Source organism: Ammospiza nelsoni, chromosome 1 (genome assembly GCF_027579445.1).
Source record: "Ammospiza nelsoni isolate bAmmNel1 chromosome 1, bAmmNel1.pri, whole genome shotgun sequence".
Lineage (NCBI taxonomy): Eukaryota > Metazoa > Chordata > Aves > Passeriformes > Passerellidae > Ammospiza > Ammospiza nelsoni.
In genome coordinates, this window is record NC_080633.1 from 19,162,139 (window position 1) to 19,174,781 (window position 12,643).

Genomic DNA, 12,643 nt, shown 5'->3' on the forward strand with positions numbered 1-12,643 from the left:
TAGTCATGGGATGCAAAGTACAGTAGGTGTTAGCTGCACGGAATAGCATTATTAAACTGAGATGACATAGGCATACAATCTGGATAGATCACTCAGTTTTTAAATTTAAATTGCAAGGTTTGAGTAGTTATCAGGACAAATTCTAGCAGCTCTCAAGCTGTTTTTGCATGGAGTTCTTCTTTCAATTATGTCCATTTGAGGGGAAACACATCTATTTTTCTTTCTTTATACTTAGCCTTGGCAGTTCTCTTACTTTTCATTCTTCTGAGTTTGTTTTCCCTGACATTCAGCAGGAAAACTTAAATTTATTCTTAAAATATGTCTTTTTAAAAAAAGGGTGCCTGCTAAATATTGCAGGTGAACTCTTCACTGGCATCCCAGTTAGGAAATATATTTGCATTGTAAACCCAGAATTCTTGCCATGATGTACAAGGCATCTGGAACAATCTATGGCGGGAAACTGTTTTGTTTCTAGTTGTAAACCATGTTGAATGGTATGTGGGGTTTTCTGCTTTTTTCTTACCCATATCTTTCAAACTTTAACTCAAGTACAAAATGACAAGCCCTGTGGCTGCTTGATGAGCTGCCTTTCTGTGTCAGGCTTTTATGATGTGGTAGTCTCTCCACAGAGTCTTACAGCACTCTGACCCAAGTGCCTGCCACCAAACATCCAGAGTGGTAATGAAACCTTTAATGCATTTGATTAGGTTTGGTTAGGCTTGGTTGGTCACCCTTTTCTGACAGCTTGGAATACAGCATGCTGCTTGCATAGCTTTGTATATTGTTTCATGAAACCTAGGGATAGGAAACATCATTAGGTCATTTAGTACAATGGGTTTATTTCAGACTCTTACAGGTGAAAATCAGTGGAAAATACTGATTCTCCTGACTTGTCTTACTGGACTTGTACCAATGGTGCACTTCAGCATTGCACTTCCTCGTTACTCAAGATACAGCACTGATCAGTAAACCTTGAGATGCCTTTTGTTCTTCATGATTTGTTCAGATAATTAATTTTGCTATTGTATAGTTATATCCTAATTTCAGTATGAATTTCTCCAGATTTGGCTTTCAGTTGTTCATTACTACTTTATCTGTGCCTAAAAAAAATTTATTTATGTGCAGGTCTTCTTAACATAAAGCCTTTCTTGATCCCTTGATTTCTGTGGATCTTCTGTACTTGATCTAGTTTTTACACTGTATCTAGAAGTATTGGACCCTGGGTTTGTTATCTTCTGATTATGAAATCATGTTTCTTCTGTGGTTATTACAGAATCACAGGTTATGTTATTTCCTATTGCTCTGATTGCTCATTTCAGGTTGCTTTTCCATCATAAGTGCAAGCCCTGATATCAAAGGTTCCTTGCCCAAAGTCCCTTCTAAGTACAGATGTGGCATAAGGCCCTCAACTGTGTAATTTTCAAAAACACTTTTGATTTGATTGGTCCCAGACTACCAGCCAGTCCATGTTCCTACTTCTTGTGCTTTCCTCTTCACTGTGAACCATTTGGAATAAATTTGTGGAATCTAGCACTCTGCTGAAGGTTACTCTCCTTCCAAAGAATTGATAAATATATTGGATAATTGTGTTTAGTATTAATCTCTGCCAAAATGCAGTGTTGACATGGCTGCTGAGTAATGATTTGCTGACAGGCAGGTTCAGAGAAAATTAATTTATGCAATGCACGCTTTTTTGGTTGGTGTGGGTGTGAATGTTCTGATCACTTAATTGTTACCTCTGAAGCCTAATTATGGCAAACTATGTATCATCCATTTCACTGATTGTTTTGGCAGGCCTGCTGAAAGAATTTTGAACTTTTAAGCTTGTGTATTTCTCCCAGTTGTTTCAACTAGGCTTGTGTGATACCTCTCCCCACAAAACTTGCTTTAGACTTTATGGAAAATATTCTGCAAAAATGCAGTGCATGAGGTCCATTTGAGAGAGGCATGCATGCTTCATTATATGTTTGTTGGAAGGCAAATTAATGCTCAAATATTGGAGCCTTGTTTCTAACCCTTTTATATTTTGGGGGAAAAAAGTTTTGGGAAGGGTAGATCTTCAGAAAAAAAGATATAAGTCATCAAAAGCTATAGCTTGGGAAGTCTTTGGTAGCTGAGGATGCATTCATCCCTGAGCATGTCATCAGTCAGTTTGCTCAAAAATAAACTAGCTTGTATGTCCCAGTACAGAAGATGTATATATCTGTCTATAATTCTTGATATGTTCATATAATCCCATTGACTTTGAGTGTAGGAATGTGTACCTTTTTTAAGCATATGTGTGTTTGCCCTGTATTTGCATTGATATTGAACATAATTTGCTCCATTTTCTCAATATACTGTCAAAACTTTAGTACAATTTTTTTCCCAGACTTCTGGGTTCTTTGTGTTTTGTCTGACTGTGTTACTGTATGTGTAAGTGAATTTTTCTCTTGTCATGTTTTCAACAAATTTTAATGTTACAAATGCTTTGGTTGTCTTTCATAGTTGCATAGGTAAGTGAACTTTGTTGAAAAACAGAGATCTCAGTGCAGTATCTTACTGATTTGCCCAAAAGTCAAAGGTAGTTTGCTGTCTACCTTTTTGTGTGGTCATATTTCTTGCTTACTAATGCATGAGATATCAAGCAGTTTGTGCTTTTGATTTTCAAGATATCACTGTCTTTTTTTGACTGTATTTTCTGTGAATTCTTTCTCATGCTTAAGCTTAGAAGCCTTACAGAGACCTACAATTTGATGTGTTAAAATTTCTTTGCAGAAGTTCAGTGCTTAGTTTTGGTTTTATTTCTTCCTTTGTGAAGCAGTTGCTTTTTTTTGTGGAAAAATTCTCTGAGTTCTTTATTTTAAGATCACCTAATGTGTATAATCAATATAATTTTTTCTGAAAACTTTAAAATGCAGGACCTCTGATACTTGTTATGGGAAAAGCATCACTGTTTTATTAAATGGCACTTGATCCATAAAGTCTAGCAGATTCCTTATCTGACAGTATCTTAATGCATGATGTATCTTAAATAACCATTAGCTAGATACTATTAATTCTGCCAGTGATAAAATTGATGTAGTAACAAGGTGGAAGAACTAATGAGGAAGTGTCTGATTATGTGCAAGTGATTCATTAGACTTCAAAACTCTGATCATGGCACCATAAACTAGTAAAATGTAGAGCCAGTAGAAGAATAACATTGGAGGCCTTTAGAAACATAAAATTTTGTACTTTAGGAGAGTTAACTAATTGTTATCTGTAATGTCTGGGGATCCCAGTGATAGGTCTGTTTATATGCTGTTCAAACATAGGGGATGTAACTGTATTTCTCTTTTTTTAACTCTTAAGTTTTTAACTACACATTCGATTTTATTCTTCTGATAAAGAACTTGATAGTTCTTAGTAGGTGGAAAATACTTGTAGAAAATTAGATTTTTGCAGTATGAATTCAGGAAATTATAAAACAAAATCCCTTCTGGTAAAAAAGACTAGAACTCTGTAAAAGTTATGAGTCATGTAAAATACTGATCAATTGACATTGGACTGATAGATATCAAACAATTTCCATTGTGTTTATGATCTTGGATTCCATATGCACAAAAACCAAATTCCATTTGTTTTTTAAATTCTGTTTAATAGACTAAAAAAGTTACTACACTGTAATTTGGCAATTAAAGTACATTATCTTCCAGAAAATAGTAATGAGAGTAAGTTTTTTATTTACCCTGTTGAAGTCAGACTCTGTTTTACCAAGATTGTTTTGTCTCCCTGTGTTTAGTTGTATGAGTGCCAGTAACTCTGGTTATAGTGAAGATTTGCTGGATATGGGTGCCCACTGTGGTCTGACTGGGTCTCCAGCAGATACTGAGCTCACTGTCACAGAATTGAGAGGAACCTAGGAAATCTTTACTGTATGTTTCTCCTGCATTTTGATTAGGTTTGTGTGTAACAATATTAAAACAATATTTGAGACTGGAGGAGAAAAATATCTTTTTAAAGCCTGTTCTGTTATAGTAGATGGCCTAAAACCAGCAGCATTAGAAAATGACACTAAATATTAAGGGTACACTTGTGTTTCAAAACTCTGAATCACAGCTGCAGTTGTCACTGCTGTCAGCACGATCAAACACATCCTTACTTTAGGTCCTGGTGGTGGGCAGCTGCACCAACTTCCTGGCTGTCTGTCAGGCCTCAGCAGATCCAGGATTCAGCTGTCTAGGCATCATCAGTATTTGGAAAACCTGATCCATATTCTCTTCAGGGCAAAGTGCCTGGTCAGGTCGGAAGTGTCTTTTAGGCTGCCAACTGGATTGCTGATAGTGAAACGATAACATGAAGAAGGGAGGTTTTCTTCCTGAGTGTCTCCTGTGGACTTCTGTTGTTTGGCTGAAATAGTTCCAGTGGTCTGTTTTGCTTTCTCAATATTCACCTGAAAGAGCGCCAGGGCTTGGCTGCCTTAATTTGAGGCTTCATGCCACTAAACATAACTTCTGAAATTCCTCTGTCTAAAATACTTTAAGATATTACCATTAAACTGCTTTTATGTTCTTTCCTGTTCTAAAAAGTGGCTTTGAAAATTCTGAGGTGAAACTGTTCTTGATACGTTATTGGGAGCCCTATGTCAAAGGTGCTGTGACTTCAATTTTATTTATTAATTTTTTTAATTCAATATGACAGCCATTGTGGTATCAAGAGATATGCTGAACTCCTTCATCTTTTTGTATATGCATGGGAGACAGTAGAGATAAGGTTTTTTTAATTCTGGCTGAGTGCTTGTTTGAGGTTGTACAGCCATCTTCTCTAGGTGGGGTTTCTCGTTCCTTTGATAGTCAGCAAACAGCAGGGTGTCTTATCTATGTTAGGTCTTCCTCTGTCACTTAACTGCCTGAAGAAAGCCTAGATACTGTCTTTGATACCTCATTTTAAAGTGGAGCACAGTGTTCTCTGGAAATAGTTACAGAATTACTTCCAAAACTACAGCAAGGGTGTAGATGACCTATTCCAAGCTATGCTCTTCATTTTTAAATGTTGGTTAGAAGCATTCAGGCTTTAACTATTTGCATATTTTGATGGGGAAAATTAATAAGCAATAGGTGATGGGGTGCAAGATTCAGGAAAAGCCAACTGTCATGGGGTGTCTCCACTGTTGAGTAATTCCAAGTGAACACATAGAGTGTGCTTGATTATTTTGAGGGATTGAAATAAGGTGATGAAAACTGTCATTGAAGTTAACTTCCTAGAGTATTTTTGTTGGTATCAGTGTTTGCAATGAAGAGATGGTAAAGCTATTGTTACTTATCCATACAAATCTTAACAGATTCTAGAAGCTGTTAAGTAAAATGAGAGTATATTGCATTAAAATGAGATAATATTTAATATATGTGATTTGATTATAAAATTTACCTTTTGAAATAAACAAAAAATTGTACCTGTGTTGTCTTTACTAATATCTGCATAGTGAGACAAATGCTGCTTTTACACTTCTGGATTTTCACTTAATTTTGAGGAGTATCTGTCATTTCATTATATTTTCTACACATCCCTACAGAAGGCTGCTAAAAAAATCCAAATTTTAACTTAATATTTCATTTATTGAAATTTGACAGGTAAAGTTAAAGATTCTTTATGAAAAAAGGTCTCTGAACAATGTACAGGAAAACTCTGAAGAGTGAAATGTTTAAAAGCTCATTCGTCATCCTGTTAACTTTCAAGATCTGTATGACTTTTCTGTTCATTTTGGACTTGGAACAGTTGTCTATCCCTTTGTTGTTTTCTTAAATACTCAGGTCCTTGGGTTTGTCAAATCTGTGGAGTCTTTTCACTGTGCTGTTTCTGCACATATACCATTGGGAAAAGAAATTCTGCTTCAGAGTCTGCAGGGAATAGTCTTCTGTCCTCTTTAGGAATTTTTTCAAGGTTTCCATGAAAAACAGATTTTTCTCCTCTGAAGAATTAGGGCATGGTTAAAAAGGCAGATAAGCTGATCAGACAAGTGTGGTTCTTCTTTTCCTTACCCACCACCTTTAAATGACTTGGACCTTTTTCTATTTGTATGAGTATTAAGAGCAGTTTTCTACTTGCTTAGTAAATTGAAGTAGTTTGCTGAGTGATTGGGTGGTTGTAGAAACACAGTAGTAGGGAGAGGAGCACAAAGTTATGCAGTGGAGAGTGAAAAGGGGAATCAAGTGTAGAACTTCCTTCTTGGTTGCAGTGGAGTATTAGATCAGCTCTTTCAGTTTAGGAACATTTAGTCATTGTCAATACAGCATATTTTGAAAACAAGAGGAAAAACCAGAAGAGTCCCACTGGGCACATCTGAAGTCTCTGGGTGCTTTCTGAGTGTTCAAGCATCTTTCTGCTCCTCATCTTGTTCTTCCTAAGGTTCTGTCAATTGTCCATTTTAAATCTTGCTTTTGAGATCATTTTATATAGTGGAGGCATTTTTAGGTGCTGAGTTTAGGTTATTGTGGTCCTTCCTTCCTTTCTTTCCCATAAGTTTGCTGCTCTCATTTAATACCATTTGAAGGGCAGAGAGAGCAGAAAACAGTAATAATCAGTGTTGGAAATGAGATCCAACATTTAAATCTCCTTAAATGTGTAAGTGCTAGAACAGAGCTATTTGTGGTTTGAGAAATCTGAGAATAGAGAAGCCATCTGTTGACTCAGAAGCTTCTTCTTAGCATAGCTGACCATAAAGTAGTACAGAATTGTCTAAAATTCGCCTTTCTAACTCTGCCAATTTCTCTGAAGCTGGCTGGACTTCAGAATCTTTTAACAGCTCCTGCGCTTTTGCCTGTACTAATCTTCTTTGCCAAGTGGTGTAGCAGCTACGAGAGCTAACTCATCTGGCGCTTTCCAGCATAGTTCAGATGGAAGAGGAACTAAGTGGGTGCATTGCCATTTACTTCTAATAAAAATAAAATTATTATGCAAAACTCTGATTCTCTTTTTAACAAAGAAATTGAAGGCACTTCCTCAGTGGAAATTTTAAGATAGGATTAAGAAATGGGGAGCTAAACCTGCTTCTGAATTATGCATGCCTGCAGTACTAGTAGCATTACTTTTTCTTATTTTTTACTTTTGTATAGAAGAGAAGAAGCCTAAAGTCAAGAAACCAAAATTGGAATTCCCTGTATACACTGCCCTGGAATCAAGTGGGTATATACCATCTTATGATCATGGAGCTTCAATCGAAGAGATTGAGGAACAGATGGATGATTGGTTGGGAGGCAGGAACAGAACCCAGAAAAAGAAGGTAGGTTCAAATTTTTCATGTTGTTATATATTTTAAATGCTGATTCATTTGCTTGCCTCTCAGGAAAACAGAATATTGTGTGTATACCACCTCAATATTCATATACCATTCAAGTGTAGAGAGGTATTAATTGTCTGACAGAGACATAACAGAAAAAATTATATTAATGTTCAGTGTAATTTGTGTAATGATACTGGAAATGTTGTTATAATAAGATGTCGATGATTAAGCCATATGAAAGCTCTCTATGGTTTCTAATATAAATACTATTCTTGTTCACTGGAAATTAGTAGAACATAATGCTGTCAAGTTGTATGAGGCTTGGTTCTTTCTCTTAATTGCAGTTAATAACATTTTGCTTGCAAGAATAGATTTTTCTCTGTTAAAAGGAGAAAGAGGAAACCTTCTCTTTGTAATATGCAGTTGTATTGTCTTTTGATTGTAGAACTGATTACGTACCAAAGTACATAATTTTATCTGTATTTTATCTGATGCATGGAACAGTTCTAACAATTCAATTTAGGCCTATTGTTAAGGTTCTTTCTACTCAGAGATAAGGGTTCTTAGTGGCAGTTAGTATAATTGTGTTCTGGTAAGTTTTAGTGAATCATACTAACTTGAAAATGTATGATCTTCATGTTGGAACTGAGAATAAACGTTGTAAATTAGTCTGCTGTCTTGGAAAGTCTGCCTTCCTTGGAAAACAGGTGAGGAGGGTGTGTTTGAAGCAAAGTTGGGTTGCTTATATGCTTGATCATCTACATCCCCAAACTCATCTTCTCCTCTGACACAAATTGAGTCTGTCTTTGAATTTCCATGAAAATGCAGAAATTGAATAAGACTGGGCCTATTCCATCTATAAATTTATACCTCCTCACAAAATATATAGAAGTTGTGTCTTCAGAGACACTGCTAGGAGAACTGGTTGTAGGTCCTTCCAGATGTTTTCAACAAAACCAACTTGCTTTTCTACACTTTCATCTGGATGTTCAGTATTGCATCTCATTGCTTTGATAAATTAGTGTCTTTTTCTAAGCATTCTGTTACAAAAGGGGTTAACCTTTTAGGGACAACCAGGCAGTTTGTAGGTATGCTGTCTGGGTAAAATGTTTCACCTGAACAAACTATGATTCTGCTTCCTTTGCTTGACAGCTAATATGTTATCACGATGCAACATCAACATTTAATACAGCTGTGGAGGAAAACAGATTTATAAACTGCAAAAAGAAATGGAGAATATATGTCACTGGCTCCAGAAGCCTATAGGAGCCATTTGTATCTAATAGGAGAAGGGCTGTGTCATATGATTTGTAATAAGCTCACTGGGAAAATGATTGTACCACAAGTGAATTGTTCCTAACTGTCATTTGACACATTTTCCATTTCAGAAGTACATATTTTTCATCACATCATGGATGTGAACTGGGTCAGCATCCCTTTTCTGCCTCTAGCACGGACGTGAAACCAAGTGGTCTGTAACTTCCCCCTCTCAGTTCTGCTTGCTTTAGGAGAAAGTTACTCTGTCATAAATCATTTTGCTATCAGACCTTTTCTTGTGTCATTCTTCACTCATAAGGAAGCCTGTTAGCTTCTTTTGTCTTGTCTTCTTCTCTTGTCTTCTGTGGTAGCTCAGGGATGTGGACTGTGTACCAGACAACATCAAAGGAGCTTGATAAAGTAGTACATTACTTTGTCATCCTTCCAGGAGTAAGAAGTGGAGTTGCTTTCCCTGCTATTGGCATCCCAAATATAGACAATTGCAGTAATTGAATATTGCTCATCAACTGCTCTGCACTGTTGATATTTGTACTTTAGAGGTGCCTGAAATCCATGAAGTAGTGTTTTGGAAATACTGTACTGTGCAAAGTGCCTAATTTGACAGAAAGATTAGATTATGTTCAGTTCTTAGGTAATTTATTCTTTCCTTGTGATTTATTCTTTTCGGTTACTGCTTCCATAGGATTTAAGTATTGAAGTAAATAAAGAATAGGCTATAGAGAAGAGCAGTTTCCTTGCTAGGCATTGTAAAATGATCTACCAAGGGAAGGAGAAAGAGAAATATTTTCCCTTTTTTTTCCATAAGGTTACATAGCTGGAGGAAGACATGCTTATAGCATTGTAAAGTTATTCTTCTGCCCAAATTTCAGAATGCACTGAGCTTATGTCCATAAGGAGCTAATCTTGCCATGTTGTTACTTTTTAGTTAGAAACGAAAATTAAATGAAATAATAAAAGAAGGCAAACTTTTGGGAGGTAGTCAGATAATATCAGTATTGCAGAACAGAGAGGTAATTTTTCTGTATTTCTGTGTAGCAGTGATCCATCCACCTTTAGTAACTTTTTGTATGGTTTTAATTATACTTTAAAAAAAAAAAGAATACTTAACAGAAAGACTAGGTCAACAGTAAAAATAAATTAGGAAAATCATATTTCTGAGGGAAGGTTAAATAGTTGGAATTTTAGATCACAGAAAAGGGGGACTGTGTGGGATTAATGGGATACAATGCTTTTCCAGTCCATTCTGGTTTTGTTTTAGGTAAAATTATAATAATTTACTATGACCTACTACCTTTCATAAATTCAGAGAGAAAGAAATACTCAATTTGCTTTGCAGCCAGGATGCTTAAATTCAGATTTGGGAACACATGTAGGTGGAGGCACATACCAAGAGCATGTTACCTATATCATTTATGAAACCTTTCCATCTATCCTGTTCTTGAACTTGATCTGTTGGAAATAGTGTGAGCTGACTCAGTTGTATTTGAGAGCATGGAAATGAAGTAATGGGACTCTGGAGAGGATTTTTTTTGCTATATGGAAAATCATATGCTTGCCTCGGACTAAATGGCATATTCATACAGTGCTGGCTATACTATTCATGCAAACTGCATATGACAAGAATCTGGGAGGACTTGCTAAAAGCTCTTCTCATGCTGATCAACAAAACTCTTCAAAGCAAAACAAGTGAAGTTTATTTCTAAGATTCTTTTTATTTTGTAACAGAATGTTGTGCTCTGTTTCTGAGAAGGCGATCTGCAAGATCTGACAGGTTGTTGAGATCTTAGTTCACTTAGCAAAAGTTTCTGATTTTTTTTCCTGTATCTCACTAAAAAGTGACTGGAAAATTTGTTCTATATATGCTTATTAGTAATTAAGGGAAATTTAGAGGGAATGGACTTCCTTTGAGATGTACTATTTTGTAGCCTGAATAAGTTGTTAAGCGACTAGTTAGTAACCATTTAACCCTTTACTTCCCTGTTGAGGAACCTATTATGTGGAACTGGAAGAAAGAAAAGGAACTTCCTAGAGGACACATTTCATTACATCTGATCTTGTTCAGTCATTTCTGCAAATATTCCTGCAAGAATTTATGTCTTCACTGTTTTTGGAATCATGCTATTGATGAATCATTTCTCTCAGTGGGATTTCCCTCATACTTTGTTCTGATTTGATTTTATGTGATTTGTAACACATGTTGTTTTCATGAGAGTTCATTGCTTATGTGAAGAATATTGTTGTTGCATGAAAATCTTGGCCCTTAAGAAATCATTGGGAGATTTATCATTGTCTTGAGTGGGACCAGGATTATAATTCCTTTTGGTTTACAGATTCCTCATAGTCTCCACTGGAATCTCCATATCATTATTTCACTCATTCATCTGTGAAGATAGAGTTCCAAGTTCTGTCTCAATGACTGGTGAATACTTTTGACCTTTTGATATTTGCTTGCTCTGTAAATAGGAGATAAAGGTGGAGAAAGACAGTGCCTGATCCCTTCCAGCTGGACCAGATGTATGGATAGAAAATGATGTTTCTCATTATTTTTGTTTTTCATGTTATCTGCAGCACTTCTTGGCATTTGGGTGTTTTTGATACTGCAGGAGCACCTGGCTTGATTTTACTAAAGCAGGAGTAGTAAAAACTTTTTGTGCACATAGCATACAACACTTGTATGATATACTGTTAACCTTTTAATTAAGATTATTTAAAATACTGTGAAATAAAAGTATTCGTAAGTATACTTTTATTAAGTATACTTTTATATAAGTATACTTTTATACACAAGCATTGTTTTTACACAGGTTATTGTAGATGCTGGAAACATGGTAGTTAGCATTTTTTCCTAATTATTGAACTGTAGACTCTGATCATTCTGGTGCTGAGCTCCTTTCTGGTTAAAATGCATTTTGTGCCTTTGTTTTTCTGAGCCTGGGCCATCAAAGCACTGTTTCAGATATAGGGTATTGATAACTGGGTGAGCTTTTTAATCATGAAGGTTTTATTTGAAAGCTGGCTGTGGAACAGTGATGTAACTTTAAATGTACAGAAGAGATCTCTCTGCTTTCTAACATTAAAAGGCAAAATTCTATACAAATACTAAATTAATATTTTGTTAGCTTAAAACATATAGATTTGACAATTAAGTCTTAGTCATTTTATAACCTTGTACATTTTGTAATTGCCAGCTAGCCTGCCACCTGCTCTCTTCTGCTTTGGATCTTCCCACATCTGTGCTGCTTTGAAATTTGAGTATGCTTTTTCATTAGTAGCAAATAATGTGGTTCTTGTTCTAATCAGATGTCATATGACAGATTACCTGAATACAGTTTCCAGGCTTTTAAAAAATGTTAATTTCTTAAGCAAGCAGTTTGTATCTTAGCAGGATTAAGGTGCTGTGTAAACCAGATGTTTTAATAAATTGGTCTTTGAGGGGAAGGGTTATTCTGTTCTGGTGTGCAGCCTGAGGTCATCTAGTTTTGAAATAATTTAGTTTCTTTTTCTAAGCAATGAAGCAAATATGGTGCTTGTGAAGTATCTGGGTTCCAATGTTCTTTTATTCTTGGGACAGGTACAAATAAGCAGCTAACAGTCTGAAATTCCTCAGAGTGCGAGCTACTGGGCCTTAATCCTGCCTCAGAAGGATTGCTGTAGGTCCAGAAGGTAAATCTCTCTGTGTTCCCAGTGAATTTAAGCCTCTGTATTGAGACTGCCAGCAACCATACATGTTAGTGTCAGTTATGAAGCTATTCACTGGAGTAGTCTAAGTTCATAATACATTTTAACCTGAGCTCCAAATTCTCATCAAATGGTGATGACTTTGAGTTGCTATTGATCTGGGCCATATTGAATTTAGTAACCCTGAGGTGAAAATCTCAGTATTCTATTACCAAACTCTTAAAAATGTAGTGTTACTGAAAAAGTGCTTCATTTAAAAAAAAAATAAAATCTGCATTAGAGTGTTACTGAAAGTGTTAAGAGTTCAGATGTTCCTGGGGTTTTTTATGCTTAGTGTCACTGCAAATATTGCAGACTCAGCCTGAGCTGACTTGTGCTCCAGACCCTTCCCCAGCTCCATTGCCCTTCTCTGGACTCTCTCCAGCACCTCAATGTCATTTTGGAATG

The 12,643-nt window shown here is 36.0% G+C and overlaps 1 protein-coding gene across 1 annotated transcript in view; it reads left to right on the top strand.

Annotated features, from left to right (window-relative positions):
- Positions 1 to 12,643, top strand: part of DNAJC1 (DnaJ heat shock protein family (Hsp40) member C1) — a 107,649-nt gene that overhangs the window by 59,021 nt on the left and 35,985 nt on the right. Inside the window, exon 8 of the mRNA XM_059471988.1 lies at positions 7,074 to 7,240. Coding sequence (XP_059327971.1) covers positions 7,074 to 7,240 — 167 coding nt within the window. The remainder of the gene's footprint in view (positions 1 to 7,073; positions 7,241 to 12,643) is intronic.